This window comes from Letharia lupina (genome assembly GCF_014066315.1).
Source record: "Letharia lupina isolate WasteWater1 chromosome Unknown contig_8, whole genome shotgun sequence".
NCBI classification, from domain to species: domain Eukaryota; kingdom Fungi; phylum Ascomycota; class Lecanoromycetes; order Lecanorales; family Parmeliaceae; genus Letharia; species Letharia lupina.
This window is the reverse complement of record NW_023502977.1, coordinates 1,923,632-1,942,311: the sequence shown is the minus strand read 5'-3', so window position 1 is coordinate 1,942,311 and position 18,680 is coordinate 1,923,632. Positions and strand designations below refer to the sequence as shown.

General features: G+C 49.4%; 6 protein-coding genes across 6 annotated transcripts; 2 read left to right on the top strand and 4 right to left on the bottom strand.

The window, feature by feature from the left end:
- Positions 1-1,929: 1,929 nt before the first annotated feature.
- Positions 1,930-3,048, top strand: HO133_010399 (uncharacterized protein; the record flags this gene model as incomplete). The annotated part of the gene is made up of 1 exon (XM_037301252.1): positions 1,930-3,048. One exon carries the CDS (start codon positions 1,930-1,932, stop codon positions 3,046-3,048), a length of 1,119 nt encoding a protein of 372 aa, XP_037154069.1.
- A 720-nt stretch (positions 3,049-3,768) lies between these two features.
- Positions 3,769-7,168, bottom strand: HO133_010398 (uncharacterized protein; the record flags this gene model as incomplete). Its single annotated transcript, XM_037301251.1, has 2 exons — positions 3,769-4,312; positions 5,259-7,168. The coding sequence occupies 2 exons, from the start codon at positions 7,166-7,168 to the stop codon at positions 3,769-3,771; spliced, it is 2,454 nt and encodes an 817-aa protein (XP_037154068.1).
- A 551-nt stretch (positions 7,169-7,719) lies between these two features.
- HO133_010397 (uncharacterized protein) lies at positions 7,720-9,393 on the bottom strand (the record flags this gene model as incomplete). Its single annotated transcript, XM_037301250.1, has 2 exons — positions 7,720-8,795; positions 8,850-9,393. The coding sequence occupies 2 exons, from the start codon at positions 9,391-9,393 to the stop codon at positions 7,720-7,722; spliced, it is 1,620 nt and encodes a 539-aa protein (XP_037154067.1).
- Positions 9,394-12,470: 3,077 nt separating this feature from the next.
- Positions 12,471-13,425, top strand: HO133_010396 (uncharacterized protein; the record flags this gene model as incomplete). The annotated part of the gene is made up of 2 exons (XM_037301249.1): positions 12,471-12,685; positions 13,065-13,425. The coding sequence occupies 2 exons, from the start codon at positions 12,471-12,473 to the stop codon at positions 13,423-13,425; spliced, it is 576 nt and encodes a 191-aa protein (XP_037154066.1).
- Positions 13,426-13,888: 463 nt separating this feature from the next.
- HO133_010395 (uncharacterized protein) lies at positions 13,889-14,591 on the bottom strand (the record flags this gene model as incomplete). Its single annotated transcript, XM_037301248.1, has 3 exons — positions 13,889-14,021; positions 14,089-14,356; positions 14,507-14,591. 3 exons carry the CDS (start codon positions 14,589-14,591, stop codon positions 13,889-13,891), a joined length of 486 nt encoding a protein of 161 aa, XP_037154065.1.
- Positions 14,592-16,226: 1,635 nt separating this feature from the next.
- On the bottom strand, positions 16,227-17,870 carry HO133_010394 (uncharacterized protein; the record flags this gene model as incomplete). The annotated part of the gene is made up of 3 exons (XM_037301247.1): positions 16,227-17,103; positions 17,165-17,614; positions 17,677-17,870. The coding sequence occupies 3 exons, from the start codon at positions 17,868-17,870 to the stop codon at positions 16,227-16,229; spliced, it is 1,521 nt and encodes a 506-aa protein (XP_037154064.1).
- Between the last annotated feature and the right edge of the window lie 810 nt (positions 17,871-18,680).

Sequence of the window (18,680 nt, the reverse complement as noted above, 5' to 3'; positions counted from 1 at the left end):
TACGCGATAGCGCACATGCGGCCTGGAGCGTTAACGACGCTATTCCGTTGATGGTGCGGTCGGCGCTCACGATCCATGCGCTGCCCCCGCTGGACGAGCAATGTGCATAGCTGCGCGTTGATACAGTCGCGGTGAGCGTGATGGATATTGCGGGTCTCGCTGCCAAAACGAGCCACAAAGGTGACGGATGATACCTCCTCGACCTCCATGCTCGGCCTTTCCAATCCGTCCACTTTCTCCTAACGCGCCACTCTCTGCCTGCCTTGCAGGCTGCGGACCTCGGATTTGAAGTGTTGGCGCCGAGGGAATGGTTACGCCAATTACGGGATTCTAAGAGAGATGTTGAGGGGAATCCGGCTTTTAGCTCGCTGGGTTTTGGAGCGCACGAATCGATGTGATGGAGAGTGGGAGGGGAGGACCATCGCGGAGGGCCATATTCGGAAGATGTGGATTGTAGAGTGTAGAGTGGGCGAGTGCAAATGGTATATAGAGCTCTTGCTCGAAGTCTCCTCGTATTTGCTGTCTCTGAACGCAGAAGTTGCAAGCCTGAATGAAGCGATGATGGCGGCGGCAAGGTATGACCGGAGTAACATACAAGGTCATTCAGATATGTCCACCTACTCTATCAACACCATTTGCATTGTCCGCGGTCTCCGCACTGATCTAATGAGTGGGAGAACTTGGTGGGAGATTTGTACGCGAGATTCCTGGTAGGAGAGATTGCGTGGATAGAATTGTAGGAAAGATGTTTGGTAGGAGAAATTGTGCGGAAAAAAATTGGTAGGAGATTTTGTATGGGAGAAATTGCAAGGGAGTCTTTGTATGGAAGATGTTGGCTGAGATATACTGTGTAGAAGTTCTGTAGATTCATACCAGTTGCTACCGTGATTGGCGAGAAGTCCATTGGGTATCAAAAGGCTGTCTAATTATAAGCTATCTTGGTGATTATACACATGTTGTCAAGCTACGATCACCTTGTTTAAAATGACAGTTGCTACTCAACAAGGAGAGCTCATGCTCTCATGAATAATGTATCCAACGTATTGACGAGTAGACACATAGCTGTATGGCCCTGTGTGCTTAATAATAGACCATTTGACGAGCTATCGTAAGTATGGACATGTGAAGTCGTGGAGGATAAGTGCAAAACTTAGCTAGGAATGAATCATGTTGCCAGTGTAGGGAAGAGATTTTGATGAAAATGCCCTGTGGGCGAGTGGCTGAAAGTGTAGGCAAGACGTTGAATTCGCAGCGAAGGAGTGATGCCATTTCTGAAGTTATTGACCATTTGCTTGCGGAATTCGCGTTGAGATTGTGGCGCGAGATAAATGACACATGACAGACTGATTGAGATGAGTATCCACTTGAAATTCCTGTGTCTCCTGTGCTCGTAGGTAGGTGAGGGACAAATGGCAGCGGTGTTCATTCTACTTCCCGGTGGTATATTTCGCCTTTCTCTCGGACTTAGTTCATGATCTCGTTGGATACCATCCCATATTCGAGCTTTGGAAGGGATATTGGCTCAGTGATATGCGTCCTTCGGAGACAAAAGAGTCGGCGTGTGGGAAGAGAGAATCCGGTTGTTATCAATACAGCTTGTAGGGCAAAGATCTGCAGCCTTGGCATCAAAGCTGTTGCGTGGGGCGACCGAAAAGTAAATAGATTGTCATCCCAGCCACATTGCGATAACCTCCAAGCTTGCACCACTTGATTTTTCAGTCTTCACGGCTTGGCTCATGATACTTGAGAAGGCCTGCATAACCAAAAGTCCTACCATATTGCCATTCGCAGATCGATTGTCTCTTCGCCAACACCGTGCATTGGACTGATTCAGTATTTACAATCGTCTAATGGCAGACAGCCTCTAGCGGATTCATCTCGAGCGATCGAAAGCACTTCAAAAGTTGAATTCATTACTCCCTACCAACCATGGCTCCAGTCGCTTCCTATTTTTCCATCCTCTTCTCCTCTCCTCACGCCTCGACCTCGAAATCCTCACCTCTCATTACACGCTCCGACACGCTCTCCCCCCTCCAAGCAGGTTCATACTTTGCTACACGAGACATCGCAAAGCGAGCAAGCACAGCATACCAACCCGGTTCCGGCTCCGTTGATCCTCACCATATCGACAATCGCGGCTTCTTTGCCCTCTTCGCTCTCATCGGCGTCTTTCTCGTCCTCGGCGGAATATGGTTCTTCTTCTGGGCAAAGAATGGTGGCATCAAATTTCGCAAAGGTGATTGGGACGACTACAAGTCTACGGTACTACGGCGTAAGGGCCCGAACGGCACAACACTGAGTGGAGCGACAAGGACCACGAGGTTGGGCGGAGGGAGCGTGGTAGCGGGTGGAGGTCAAGACATGGATGAAAAGTTCTTCAAGACAGGAGCTCAAGGGGGCAGGAAAAACAAGTTCCCAAGGGGAAACAAGAATAATGAAGACACCGACATGCGGGCATACCGGCAAGAGAAGCCTGCTCGTGTCGGAGGACTCAATCGTGAATCCGACGGTATCTTCAACCAAGACTTTGCGTACTCTGACACCACGTATTCGGATGATATCTCGCAAGCACAGCACATCCCAATCAATACGCCCAAGAAGAAGGATTCGAAATGGACCAAGCCTACGAAGAATGCGGAGCCTACTCCCAATACCCCGTCGCCGAAGAAAAAACCAAACTTCTATGACCAGACGCCAGGCTCCAACAATAGTACCGACTCTCACCGTCCACTAAGACCGAATGCCCATGTGCCGAGCACGGATAGCACGCCGACGCGCTCGAGACAGAGCTCTCCAACCAAACATCATCGATCTAAGGGAAGTATGCCGGGCAGTTTCTACATGGAGCCATTGGATTTTGAGAGCAGATACAGTGCGACCAATAGCGATGCTGGGATGACAGAGGACAGTAGGGGTACGAAGGCGTACTTCCATCCTATTCCTGGTCTCGGAAGTGATTCGGGGAGAGCTGCAGGCGGGGGTTTTAGGAGGGGAAGGGGTAGGAGGGATAGTCTGAGTGACAGTGAAGGTGAGACAATGGCTAGTTGAGGAGTATGAGGTTGCGAAGGGATTATCATAGTTTGATGATCAGTGATTGCATAAGCGGTTGGGCTTCGATCAATGAGCGCGTGTATGTGTTCTCTAGCATTGTCGCATTGTTTGCCAAAAACATACAAGCAGATTATGAGTAGCCTTTGGCCAATACCACATATCCAAGATGTCCGCAGGGCGCAATGACTTAGCACAGCGCAGTCTGATGTCGAAATGTCCCATGACCTCACATTGGAAGTTAAAGAGGGAAGAAACGTACTCCAAAAACTAGTAATGCTTGAACTTTGTACCCTCGTCTTGGTGTCACGAAATGAGAGTCGCGACCCTTCGTTCCGATGCCGTACATATGGTTCCTGGTCTAGGGTACATAGATACATCCCTATCCTCATACCTATTTCCGTAAACGGATTCAGAGCCTTCAGGAAACACCACCCACCTGCACATTCGAAGTCTGTAAAATTCATTGAGGCAAATTTCCTAGGGATACAAGACAGGTCTAGGGGCTGCAATGAGTGCTTTGCTCGAGAAAGATATTGCCCTCTCCTCTAACATGTTATCTATTCGATGAATCGTAAAGCTCTTCGCCAAATCGATGAGGCAGCGACGGAGTAACTGAAGAAGCCATACATTGATCTGATACTGCCACACAGCCCGACATACTACCCAACAATATAGCAACGGCCGTCCCAGCCGCACCGACGCCATATCTCCAACCCATCACTGCTTCCTCTCCGTATCCACAACGACCACAACCGGCACCTCCCTCGGCCCCTCTTCCCCCATTCCCAGCCATCGCCCAAGAACACCCACGGCCCAACCCGCCAGTTCAACCACACAATCCAGCAAGAAACCAACCACGAGCCAAACCACCCTCGCCAACAACCACACCGAACGCAACACCAAGCCGAACAAACACAGCACTCCTACGACCCACACCAGCACCCCAAGCACGGTGAAAACCCACGGAACCTCCACACACGCCTCCGCCGAAGGAAGAAACGTCAACCAAGTGTTGACGACGGGGAAGGTGGAGCCGCAGATACGGACTTTGAAGTCGGCCGCGTAGTTGCCTTCGGCGAAGAGGGCGTTGATGGTGTCTTCGGGGGCTGAGGGGCCGAGGGCAAGGTCGCGGAGGAAGAGGGCGAGGATGCGGCCGCTGGCGAGGAAGTGGGAGAGGGACGATTTGTGGAAGGGCGTCGTGAGGAAGGGTGGGGTGTCGGCGTTGAGGTCCGAGAGGGAGAGGGGCATGGTTGGAGTTGGTCTGTTGAGGAAAATATAAAGGGGTAGTAAATGTGAATCGATGGGCGGTTGGAGGGAGTGGTGAGGTTTTGATGGTGAATACGCAGAGATTGGAAAAGGAAAAGGTTCTGAAGCACGAGGTTTAGAGAGATGGGGGTAGACGCTATTTCTAGAACCTTTTTGTCTCATGGGACAAAGCAAGATAAGGGAGGTGTCGGATTCGTCTTGCATGTCTCCATAAAGGCAATGAATGCTTCAAGACAGTAAAATCCTCCGAACAAGACCGAGACAAAGGAAATTTGCTCATGAAACGTCGCAAATTGCTTGATGGATAAAATGCAGGTTGAGTCTTTAGAAAATCCAGGAAGGTATACTGTCATTATCCAAAAGGGGTATATAACGCCTCTAAAGCTCGACCTAGAGCTATCATACCACCCACGGACGCCTGAAGGGCGGGATCAACCCCGAGCCAAAATAACAGCCAGCGATCAACACGAGCAGAAACAGCGGCTATGCTGCGGTTGACAATAGAAACAAATCTTACCACTGAGTTTGGCATTCCTTCCAAACGTGCATTCCATCCACCGTCAACCCAAGAAGTTGCATGTTCTTTGACCTCTGCAGTCGGCACAGACGAGGCGCAGTTCCTGCTCAATTTGCGGCTCGACCGAGCAAGCATAATGAGAGTATGCAAGGCTGTTGGGATTTCGCAGACCAGGCAGGGCTTCATTCGGCAGATGCGAGCGCCCGAGGTTCGAAGTCACAAGTGGATTCCTGCCAGTGTATACCATATGAAGCTAAGCAGTCTTGTCGTAAAGTCGTGAAGAAGGGCCGTCAGCCATAGCGCGGACCGTCATCTACGCCGGGCTTGGGTCGTCTGAAGGGGTGAGCTTCAGTATTCCTAAGCATCGAATCAGCGGCAGCCCTGCCACATTGCAAACGTCACGCAGCAGGTTTAGGTCACTTACAGCACATACTCATCCAGACTAACAACACCCGGCTCGCTAAAAATCAAATAGAAATACTTCAGCGTCTCCGCCATCCAAAAGCTCTCCATCTTATTCTGCTTCGCCGACTTATCAATCCTTACATCCGATATCATCGCATTCCCGAACTCCGTCCGCGTATTCCTCTCGATGTTCGAGAACATGCGCCATGCCGAGTCTAGAAGGTCGGCATCGCCAGTAAGGCGATAGAGGACAAAGACAGACTCGATGGCTTCGGGCCGGAGCAGGTATCGTGCGTCCCAGATTTCCGTGAAGCCCCTGGGGGTCTTTTCTTCGTGGATGGTGTAATTCAGAAGCTGTGCATCGGTTCTGATTTCTTCGCCCGCCTCTTGCTTGCCCTTGGCTCTTTCTAGAACCGTTGCCTCCCATTTCTTTTCATCCCACTGGCAATCAGAGTTCATCTCGCATGGCACCATGAAGAATTGTTCGGGCATGATCCCCGAAGGCATGTTGTCATATGTCCATATGCAGCCATCGACGAGTTTCCTTGCCGTGTTCATCTGCTCCGGCTTGTCGAAGATCTTCGCACCAATGCCTACCATACCACCGATGTAGCATCCCAAATGCTGGCCTTGTGCGCTGAGTCTGGTTCCGGTGCTGCTGTCCACTACTACAGCTCCCGACATTAGAATGTCCTTATTGTCCGGTACCATAGGTTGAAAGAATATGTTGTTGATAGCTGTGGTCATGGCGAGATCATACATTTTTTTGAGCTGGTCCTCATCGTCTCGGCCACCGATCAGCATGTGCTGCTTTGGTAGGTATTCGTACCACGAGTCCGCCATGCTACCAAGCGTGTAACTGTTGTCCTGAAAAGTTAGAGCCTTCGCGTTCATAAGAGTTGGCCATAAGCCTGGTAAAGAGGTGTAGCTTTGCCATTTCTCGAATTCGTTCAAGATCCTCTTTACTGCATCGTAATACTTCAAGTTACCCGTCAGTTGGGAAAGCCGTGTAAACTCCAGGGTGAGGGAGCCGATCTCAGCAATGAGCGTCGCGGTGCCCGCCGTTTGTTGAGCTCCCTCAAGCGCCTCTTTCCATTTCCATCGTGTGACTGGCATACGGTTCGGCGTATCGAAGGCGCAATACAGTAGATCTCCCACCTCCGTCGCTTTTTGTAGAAGAATAGGGTATGTGCCACCAGTCAGGTCATAAGCGCCAAGAAAGCCCCCAAGGTACCTGATCGTTGTCTCGAAAATATTGAGCATACTGTCAGTTGTTGAATTGAAATCAATGTCCTTAGCAGCATCGACAGCCTCATCAAACTCCTCTTTCATGCCCATAATCCAGAGCGTATCCAATGTATCCACTAATGTGGCAGCCCACCCTCCAAAAGCCTGCACGCTCCCGCCGTCCAAGGGGGTCAGCTCGTCTTTCATCCACGCATGTGCCTTGTATCCCGCCCATGAGTGCTCGAAGCTCGACTTGACAGCACTCAGTCTCTGCAACCGTGTAGCCTTCGCCTCGTCTGTTTCAGCGTCAAAATCATGCTGGACCTGTGCAAGCTTGTAGGGCAACCCTTTCGAAAAGTATTTGTAGTCATTGACCGGATTCTGCTCGAGGAACTTGCGTGTGCCGAAAGTGTGCTGGCCTTTTGTGAATCTTGGAGGGGGTCCCACCGCTTCTGGAGAGTCCGGGTTTGTGGCCCCTTGGGGAAAAGGTCTCTCATCTATTGAATTGTTGGAAGGAACATCATTGTAGCCATAGCTGGTCGAGCTTGACGTTGAGGATTTTCCCTTTGTTCTGTACCCTTGCCAAGTCTTCGCCTTTGTGGCGTTTGAAGTGACGTCTTGTAGAGAGTAGACGTACCATATTCCGAGGACGAGGATCGAGGCTAGGACAAGTGAGGTGATCCTCCTGCGTGGCATAAACATGGCGGCGAAAGAATCAGGTGACCGCCCGACAGGGAGGATACAAGGAACCGATACGCTCCATGCCTTGAGGTCGTGGAAGTGGCATATATGACAGGTGGTTCATTTACTCGTCAGGTAATTCGAGCCTTCTTGGGCGGCTTGGGCCCTGTCAGCCCGCAGATTGCCAAGGGCGCGTTCCCCCCACTTGGAGAGAAACGTAGTGCTGTTATCATCTCCTCTCGTGGCCGTACGGAGCACACTTTGCTGAATGAACTCTCAAGGAGTAGTTTTGTATAGAGATATGCTACAATTTAATGTATTTAAAGTACGAATACATATTGATCTATTCGAAACGAGTACTCCTACCCGGGAAGACCGCCTGTCCAACAGCCAGCCAGACCAGGATTTGCCGGACGCTATGCTAGAGAATATGGAGCGCTCTTCCTACCCGCGCTTCCTATTACCAACTGTGTCGCTATGCATCTGAAAGATTTATACGATAACGCCCGCGCAGTGCATGGAACGAAGACTGATGTTGCAATGCCACGAGTCAAACCAGACTCCACAATCGATCAGCCACGCCAAAGCTTCTGCTTCGTTTGAGTGATCAGAGGGCCCAGATACCCAGCCGGTACGCTGAGAATGCTTTCGTCTGTGACTGCGTGCGCATTTTGAAATAGGAACATGTCCTGTGGTGTTGTCTCGAGAAATTCGCACTTTTTGTTTATTTGCCCTCTCTTTGGCAGAGTGCAATTCATATCCCAGGTCAGTATGCGCAGTTGAGAAATGCACGCCGTGTTGACACCGGCTGCATTGACAGTAATATTGACGGGCTGGCCGAAGTTGCCCTCGGAATTGCAGGCCTGGGCCCCCTCGAAAAGCAGCTCACCTGTAGTGAGATTGGCAAAAAGGTTAGTGATCTGCTGACCGTAGTTTCGATTCATGTGGCTGAAGTCGTTCAGAGTAAATGCTGACTCGTAGTTGCCGCTATACCACCAAGCATCGCAAACGTTCTGCTCATTGTATTCTTGGCAGTCAATATCGTAATTCAACTTCGTACCGTTTGTGTCCATCGCCTGCGGGTTTGTTCCCCGCGCGATCACCCCATAAATGTTGTTACCGTTGAGCGCCTGGGAAATGAGGTAGGTGTTGAATGCGAAATAGAGATAATTCGATTGATCTGGTAAGGAAGGTGGCAAAGCGGTGAAGTTGCCTTGAGACGCGAAAGCAAGGAATTCAGCTTCGTTGGACATGACCGAGACTAAAGTCTGATTCAGGTTGCTTTGTACCGGCACGAGGACAGTCTGTGCAAAGTTGGCGCTGAGGTCAGCGAGTTGAATGATTTTCGAGTCCGAAGTGTCGATCGGAAAGAGAAATCGTCCGATGTTGGGTAGGGTGTTCAGCGCGTTGGATATCACTTGAGCAGCGGCCTGCCAAGTGTAGCTGAAAGCGCTGTGTGCTGCGTAAATTCCCAATGGACCTGGAATGAGCGCAAAAACGCTCTGAACCGCAAGCAGTATGTCCTGAAGGATCACTCCTTGGTTGTTGGGAATATCAATGATTTGTGCGATCGTTCCAATGTTGTCAGCAGCGATGCCTCCAGAATTCCCTACTGCCGTCCACCAAGAATAGAAGAATTGATTGATTGCTAAAGAAAATCATGTTAGCAATATTGTTATAAGCCTCTTGATTTAATGCGTACCGTATATGTTGTAAGCAACGTAGAAGACTTCTGGCTGAGTAGCAAGGTTTGGATTCTGGGGAGGAACGCAAGCGTTGGGCGCGATTTGGGAGCAGTCAATACCCCAAAAGCCGTTGAGCCGCAAGAAACAAGTTGAAAAGCCTTCAGACTCGTAGCATTTGTTGTCGTTCGCCCAATTTATGACCCATTGAGTAAGTTTCAATTCATTCCAACACTTATTTGCTCGGCCAGTTGTAAGGTTCGTGCAAACAACTTGGTCGTCATCCAGGTCGCCGGGTTGGCTTATAAATCCTGGCGAATTTGCTGTGGTTCCATTACCTGTGCCTCCAGTACTGCCATCGGTCGCAGTGGTATTTTGCGTCTGCGACGCCTGACCCCCTATACCAGCTGCGTTGCCAACAGAATCACCAGCGTCGTCGCCAGACTGTCGCTCAATAAGATTCCCACTTTCAACGCCCAGATCAATGGGGACTGACTCAGCTATGACAATTTCATAAAGCGCTAAAGCTGCGAAGATGTAATTTGAAGTCTGAGAGATGCGCATGGCTAGGTGTGTAGTACAGAGATACGCCAAGATCTTTTAACATGGAGGACTGTAAGGACGTCGACTCCAATTATGCATGTCAAGGCCGAAAATGTGAGAGAGCGAGCAGAAGCATTAATGACCAGCGAGGGACTTGGATACTTGAACGGATACAAAGAAGTAAGTGAAATCAGCCCAGCCGCAGATGTCGGCAAGTGAGACAGAATAGCCACATGATGTATGTGGAATTGAAAATAACTTCACCGCCCGTCCCCAGTGGATAGAAATACGTGGCTCACCTTCCGCTTACCAAAAGGTGTGTTTGTGGTGCAGACTCGACATCTGGAAATTGTTTCGTTGCGCTTATATGGCCTTTGAGGCAAGACACAAGCCACTCTTCCCCCACGGCGATCATGAATCATCGGCTCACCCACTATTCTTCCCCAAGTATCTGGCGCACCACTCTGAGAGGTTCTGTGTCGCCTCTGAGATCCGAAGAGGCTACAAGAAATTAGCATGGCGACAGCTCAAACACCAGCATGTCCAATTCTGGGAAGAGACACTCATACCGTAACATTTCACAGTGCGTAACATAAGGTGCTTAGCTTTATACACGCAGCTTCACCTATCAAGGGTGACCATACCGAAAATCCGGGGGAATTCAGTTGTGTGAGCTAGTATAAGTTCAGGTGGTGCCCGGGTGAGCTGAAGTCTTTGTAGGCGCTCGGATATCTTACATGAAAAGAACACCCATGGAACGAGGCCTTCTTCACTCTTGCAAATCCCCAGCGTCTACCCAAATGCATGAGAAAAGCCCTCCCTGACTCTTGCAAGTTCTCCGCTTCTATCTTCTTCGCTAGAATTGTACTTCAACATTCCTTTCAAGCCATCCTTTCGAATCATAATGTCACTTTAAATTATTCGATAAAAATGAAGATATATTGGAAACAAAGTCGAAGTCTAAAGATGATGTGATTCATCTGGGCTGACAGACAGTCGTATAGTATCCACTAATTCAATCGCAAAAGAGCTTTAAGGTGTCGAAAAGAGTAAAAGACTGCTAGTCTGACCGGAGTCCCACTCCTAAGCCTACCTTACCCCCAAGCCCGGGGGGGCCCCCTCCCCCAATTTCATCATCCCTCGGCGGCCTTGCACGTCGGATGAAATCAGAACCCGGCTTTACCAGCCTTCTCTTTGCTTTCCGCCTCACCAACCGTACCACGGCAACCCATGTGGACCAGGGGGTCAACCCCGCAATGCCAATTTTTGGGTTACCGTACCAACGTCAACTCTAACGTTGCGTTAATCACCTCTACAAATCTCACATAATCATCAATCCTGATCATGAATCTTTCCAATCTCCAAATGATACCCTTTTCCCTATTACAGACAACCTCGGAGTAGAGCAGAAACGAGTATAGAAGCGGTTCGATAGCCATTACATGGGGAAGTCTTGCCCACAGCTCCCGTAACCGCGAAAGACGAAACGGCTGCGCCACCATCTAGGCTAGGGGCGTAATAGCGAGTAAGGTCAGTGCTGTAACAAAGAGGCGGAGGCGGAGGCGGATGACGAAGAGGGACCAAATGGTGATAACGTCAAGGTCAAGACACCTTTGCTGCGTTTCACGAGAGAGCGGTCTCTGTCTGTAGCTAGAGGGAAGCCTTGCGTGCAGTGTCACAATACAAGTCATGATGTGCGATGGGATATGTAGGCGGACGATGGGATGGGCGCACGCCATCTCGAATGGTCGTCATCTACCAGCAACAGACTTGGAATGCAGAGCTTGTCGAAGAAAGAGATATAAATAAGGGTGTGAAACACCCCAGAATAAATATTCGAAAGAGTCCTGGGTGGACGGTGCCCGTCTCGCCTTGCCGGGCTTGGTGCAAAATTTGAAGGACAAGAAGGCGGTAGAACGCAGGTGTTGAGTCAACAGCACCTCTTTTCCGAAGGAACTCGATATCAATGTCGTTCGTGTTCAAGGGAATTTTGACAAAGTTGAGGCGATTGGCAGAGTCCATGCGAGTGATTAGATAGCCGGGGAAGAAAACGGTCCGCTTGAGTTCCGAGGATTGGGCTAAGGGTTTACCGCTTAATCTGCTACTCATATCTCCTCAGTCGGGAAGGGTTTTTGTGGAGTGGACACCATCGGAGAAAGGAGGTCTGCATCAAAGCCTTCAGAGAAGTCGCGGACCACGTGAATGATGAGGTCTGTTCGCCATGCTCCATCAATTTATCTCATAGGTCGCTCACTGTTTTGGTCTATCTTCCATAGATCCGGATCTCCGTGGCGTTTTTGTATGTGACCATGTATGGACCAAGCCCCAGAGGATAGCCTGCTTGTAATGCATCGCATCCTGGAAACGTTAATTATCTGGGCCACTTCCCCTCACGCGCACTGTCAGGGTCCAAGAAACGGAGAGCCTTGATCTGATTGACAGCTGCTGCTTGGTTAGAAGATGTCAAAAGCGCGAAGACAGGTAAGCTGATGAGATAGCTCTCGACTGTCGCATGACCCTCTCTTCAGGCCAAGACGGGTACGCGAGACCACCTTGCGCTGGCTCATCGAACTATTCGTCAATGCTGCGACCATCTTGTCCAGCCAATACTGTACCATATGGCTCTAATATAAGGTATGATTGAAGACTTTTCCATTCCCAAGGGAATGGTAGTGTAGAGAATAAAAAGTGCCAAAACGCTTGAGGCCTGCCTGAAGTCATAGCTGACACTGACCATCTAGGTCCACGGCGATATAATCATTGACTTTACATTAGCGATCAGAGATCTCCGAACGGTTTTGGTCAGCGCCATTGTCGTTTGAAATACTCATATATTTGACCGCCTTTTCCGCTTCAGATCGTCGATCCACTAGTACCTTCTCAACGATTTAGACACCCCCTCGAGCCGGTTCTACGGGTTCCCTTTGCTCGATCGCGAAGGGCATGCCTTCGATATTAGCAATGTGGACGACATCAACTGCCACTCGAACTAAGGCCTCGATCGCCTCGTCCTGCCGGAAGAACATGAAAAGGATATGCAGGGCTTGATTCAGCATCATAAAACAGGTCGCGGAACGACGACTACCGAAGTGACAAAGATGGATCAGGAGTTCTCAACAGATGTGATCCTAGGGAAAGGTGGAGATCTGGTCATACTCTTGCATGGCATCCTGAGACTTGGGAAGACTTCCACAGCCGAGCGCGCTGCAGTACAAATAAGAAGGCCAGTCTTCCACATTACCTGCGGTGATATTGATACTACGCGAGGTCAAGTTGAAGAACGGTCAAACGGATACTTCGACGTGGCCTATAAGTGAGTCTCCGTTCTCAACTCAGACGGAGCTGACCGATTTCTCGCCGAAAGAGAAAAAGGGTGGCGAACATGCAACGGAACGGTATAATTTCAGGTATGAGCCCCGCTCCAGCCGTCTCTGGTCAAGTTGATCAAAGATCGCAGTGTCCCTACGGGCTCTAGCAGTGTTGGGACGGGGTATGACGAAACATTGTCTTCTCGGGTCTAATGGCAAGCTCTACTGCCCAAGGTGTGGACAAAAAGTCAACACTCGAGATGTGAGAGATGGATGTGAGACGTATCGGGAGAGCGACCCAAATTTGAAGTTAAAGAAGACGAGATCAAGAAATCTGCCCGGATCCTGTGGGCGAAAAGTACGGACGAACAGACGCTGTCATAGGCGACAGATGGGAAATGCGTTTGAAACCGCGATCTCATTGGCTAAGTGGGACTATCAAGAGAATGGAAGCAAAAGTGATGAACAGTTGTGTCTCTCGTTAGAGCAACTCAAAGTCTTGCTCAGACGAGCGCACATTTCGACACCCACGTATCCACCATGCAAGAACGAAACCCCGCGGGAACATAGTGGTGGATCAGCTCATTTGACGAGAAGAAGGCGTAACAGACGCAGTCGTAGGAAAGCAGAAAGGCTGTATGAAGACGAAGATAAGGATTCAGACTCGGATGGGAATGAGGCAAAGATGAAGAAGCTCAAGGCGGAGCTGGAGAGGAGAAGGAAGATCAAGAAATCCATCTGTTAGAATCGTCTAGACCGTGAAGCGGGAAAGCCACAGGAAGCTGTGATCTTTGTGAAGGCCGGGGATGAAGATTCATCTGAGTACACTGAATCTTAATCATTAGAAATCCGCACCTTGCTTGGCTCGAAGCCGATCGGCCAAAGTTTGCTCGGAGACAGGGACTTTCATGACATTTGTCTGCTCATTGGGCAGATATACATGAACATGGTGATTGAGAAAAGCGTTTCCAGCTATCGAGAGATGTTGGCCATATGTATTACGGAGCGATTGAGTGAAGGCTGCACGTCGAGGATCGACTCGTTTTGCAGGACAGACGACGGCGTCTATTCAATCCATCAGAGCCTGACGCTGTGTTTGTATGTCCGTCTATCAATCGCTCATCACGCCTCACGAAAGCTGTGACACACCTTTCTTGCCACCATGGATCACCACATCATGTCAACTTACTCTTCCCTCTTCCCCAACCTCAAGTAAACGTAATAGTGATGTTGAAATCGTAGGTAGCCAGACACCACTCCCCATCAGCACCATTGGCATCCGTCGCATAGCAATCCGTAGCGAACACGGGCTTGCTGGTACCCGTTGCAGTCACATTGTTACTTTCACTACCGTCAGCAAATGAAGGAAATCACGTTGCAGCCTGTTCAAGTCGATCCAGCGACTCACCCTTCACACTCGACAACCTCCTTCAAAGACAGTCTCAAACCGTCCCATTTGAACTGCGTCGGCGAACCGATGCAAGTGTAGTAATCGACAGGATCGGCGAGGGATCCCGCGTTCCCAGCCGGCAGTTCTCGCTGACAGAAGTAATTCCAGCTTTCCGACGGGTTCACATGGTAGTCGACCAACGGATCCACCACGGCGAAGTCGATCAAGTCGCTGGATTCGCTGTCCGGGGCGGCGGTGAATATCGCCAGTTCGGAAATGTTCCATGCTGTACGAGAGAGGTTTCGAGATCAGCATTGCCATCTGAGGACGCGTTGAGAAGTTTTCAGGTATGTGGGGTTTACACGGGAGGCAGATGCTCCCGAAACCAATCAAGATTCGGTGTCAAAAGAGAGATGATGAATTTGACAAGACCTACATTGATGCTTGGAACAGGCCTGACCGCTGACATAGGGAGCAGCGAGGGCGAGCGAAGCCAGCAAAGAGGGTGAGATGAGACGCATGTTTATGGTTCACCGTTTTATGCTTGGGTAATAAGGGATGGTAATGTTGAACCGATGGTCAGTTGCTGACTGTTCATCCGATGCAGTTTTAAGGAATCGATCAACGCGCCTTTTCACATAGTCTCAAGTTGAAGATGGAAGGTATATATGAGAACTGAACTCCATTTCTTTGAAAGGTGAGGAGGAGGGGGTGGGGGTGATTTGTGTGTGTGTCCTAACGCGGGGAGGCGCCCTCTAGACCTAACGGCCAGAGTTGTTCAAGGTAGTCTTTCCCCACTCAGCCTTTCGGACATGTCCGGTCAAGTACAGTGGTGATATTCTAGGATCTGATCGAAACGCCACAATTCCTTCTTTCGAACCGGCTTGGCTGCTGAAACGATCAAAAAGTGCTAAAGTATTCATCCCAGAAGCCTCAAACTGTCCTCATGCTTCAGCATCTAAGAACAGGATCCTTCCAGATCTACCCCTCATTCATTGCCCAGTCACTTACTCAGTCGCTCAGCTCGGCTTTGGCGCCTTGGGCCCGGCTCTCCAGAGTGTAAGTGTTATTGTCGGTGTCGTGATGATTTGTGGTGTGGTGAGTGGGGTTCGTCCATGACATTTAGCGTATGCACGAATCCTGCAAAGGCTCAGCATTGCGACTACTCCTGGGTATATCTCGCTGATAGTCACACTGGTAATAATATCCTCTGAGTTCACACGCTAAAAGAGAGACAAAAAAGAACACAAAAACAGATCATTTTCAATGAATCCGTAAAAGTCTGACGCCGTTTCAGATACATAATTTCGCTAGCTACTATCGTATCCACTCGGAAATGCCTGTTGCCCGAACATGCACGGTCTAAAATACGATAAATCCGAATCTTTCAATAATTGATCCTTTCATAATAGTCTATAAAACATTTAGAAAAATAAGTTATCAAGCGTAGAATATGATTTTTGACAACTCTCAAACTTCCTTTCAGTGATAACAGAACCAGTCAATGCCAGCTTGTCCGGCGACGTTGAAAAAACGTACCTACTTCATCTCAGAGTTGACAATTTTGTCGTACATAATAGACGTGGGAAGCGGGAGCAATATCAGTAAGTCGCAAGGCCAAATTTCGTAGGATACATGCATACGCTAAATGCTGGATGCAGGTTTTCTTGAGATGGACAGCGTTCAGGTTCCGAGGATTAAGTGAATACGACACAACACGTCCTTTCTGGGAAATATTGCGAACCTTTTCAGCGCCGCACCCTGCATATCGGCATGCACAGATTTAAGGCTGCATCGGATGCTGGTGGGGAGATCATGCGGTGAGATCCGTGCTCGCGGAAATACAAAGGATTGGCCGTGGCCACTGATCCGGTGTCCCGGAGGAGCGTTGATTGAGCTGGGCGTAAATTTATGCCTTTTATTCTTGTCGGCAAGTCGTGCCAAGATTCCTGCCTCGGCCTCGCGCCGGTAATTGATGCACCAATAGGGAGAAGAGATGATGGATCGATCATGAAAGCTATGATCCTAATAACGAGTGCTCAAATTACTGCTACCGACTCATGAGAAATCTTTGTGTCTGGTTATTGGACCGCCGGATAGTATATGACGAAAGAAGCCAACGAGACCACCCGTCCCTGCGTGTTCGATTGAAGCTATCACTTTGACGCTCCAACACCCTTTCTTGTTGCAATCTTTACCCTGATATCTTTCTCAGGGGGAAACACATTGGTGGCCAGACTCTCCTGCTTCTGGCGGGGGACGTTCCATTGTCCATCTACCGGAATAAGATCAAACCTCGATAGCATACACGCCGCCAACGCCATGGTCTCTAAGGTCACAAAGTGCCGCCCTGGACACATCGAGGCGCCTCCGCCGAAGGGTCGGTAGGCCGTAAAGTTTGGCTTGAATCCTCCTTTGATCGTAGAATTCTGCTTGAGAAACCTCCTTGGCCGGAATTCTTCGACGTGTTCGCCCCAGGCCGCGACGTCACTGTGCATTACTGCCATCGGCATTTGGACCACCATGCCTTTGCGGAGGAGGAAAGTATCGTCTAACATGATGTCCTCGAGGATGTATCGGGCACCAGCGCCTAATGCATGAACGCGAAGGACCTCTTGCCAGGTCGAGTACAGGAGGGGACAAGTTTCTGGCATGGCGAGAAGACCGGAATGCTGACTTATATCCTCTGGCGTACCCACAAATCCTGAAGTTTCCAGCTCGTCGCGGATGTCTGAGACCAACCCTGGATCTGAATAGATATGCACAAGTGTGTAAAATATCGAGGGGATAGTGTTGGCAAGTACTCCAATCAGCGTGCCTACTTCAAGGCGTCCTTGATTGGGAAGCGTTATGCCATAGCGACTGTTTTCAGAGTAACGACCCTGTATCATTGCAGCACTTTTTGCGGGAATATAATTCTCGAAATATTCTTGAAAAGCAGTGGCAAGCTCCATGCGGGCACGATACCCCTTTGGCGCAAATAATTCGGGTAACACATCGGCTATGAGCAGATTGAGAGCGTGATCGAAATCCCTAAAAGACACGTTGGTATATAATTCTCTAGCATGTGAGCATGTGTTTTGTCAATACTCACCAAAATGCGTCCACGAATTTTGTATTTTTATTGAATGGATTCTCGGTCCCATAGAGCGCTCTAGTACTGCACATAGTGACCGTATATCGCGTCCACTCAAACAGATTGATTTCTGCATTTGGTGTGAGTGCCTCGAAGTAGGCTGAAAGCTGGGATAGCATAGCCTTTGTCGTCTGTTGCAAATCCTTGCCCGGTGCCAAGGAAGCTACTATACGATCATGAACATCGATAACATAGCCCGGGCCATGCTCGCCGTTTAGATTGTGCTGGACTATTTGACTTGTGCCTTCATCATGGCCCGTGATGCGTTTTCCGAGCATAGCGACAAACGGGTTGAACGCTATCTTTTTGGAATTACGGTTAACCGCGTTGACCAGGTCAGGAGAGGTGACAATATAGACTTTGCCACTCAGCATGTTCAGAGTGTATATAGGAAGTTTGCACTTTGCACTGCGTTGAATGAGTACTCAGCGTAAATTTGTTCCGCTAGTGAAAGCAACAGAGCAACCGACCTCGTCATCTGATAGTATCTAGTTCCATGTCGTAGAAGTCCAAGAATATGACCAATGTAGGGTATGGGGTGAGGAAGCAAGGGAGGCTCTTTTGGAGACAGCCTCGGAGCCCAGAAATAATCAAGTGCATACCACGCAGCAGCGGCTGCTGCTGCCAAAATGAGTAGCAAGGGGAGATTGTAGCCACTTTCCATTGTTGACAGGGTGAGGGCACGGCTTCCATGTAATTCTCGAAGGAAGCTAATAAGGACTGGTGTTTATCACAACGCAGAGGCGACTATTCCAGATATGGATCTTTGCTGAAAGTTGCTTCTGCTGCCGACTTGATGTGAGAACCAAGCGCTCGTAGATTATGTCTGGGTGATCTTTTTGTGCAAGACTTGCATTTGATGTAATAAGTCACCTGTCACTGGGCTCCACTTGTAGCATCTGAATCAAGGTTATGCGTGACAAAGTGGAAAGAAGCGATGTCAAAGATCCACGTGAATCTCAATGAAACATTGTGTTATCGGCAGGTAATCGGATCCTTGCATCATTCATTATTCGATCTGCTCATGCTTACTCGTAAAGGCTTTAGGGTTCCTGGGCAGCTTGAGGAAAAGACTTCAACTGCCCTCTCCACAAAATTCAGCCTGACCATGAGGCAATTAGGTGTGCCGAATGTATCCTGAAACACAGCCTGCTTACGTGGGTCGTGCTTGCATAAAGCGGTTAAGATATTACGTAAGCAGGGGTTTCATTGGCCGTGCCTCGTGCGGGCATAAATGGCGCAGCTGTTGATCAACGGGCGCCCAGCTGCAGGACAACGACACCTCGAGATCTCTTTCTACCACTCATTATGCTCGTATGATGTATGCTTCACAGCAGCTGAAGAGACAATTGATCATAAGCGCTGCTACTCAGCCACGTGTTCGCAGTGCGCGGAGATCAATTGTGGATCCTTCTGCAATGCCTTGCATGTTAAGCTCCGTTTACTTTGATTTCTATTTCTGCGATATGTCGAG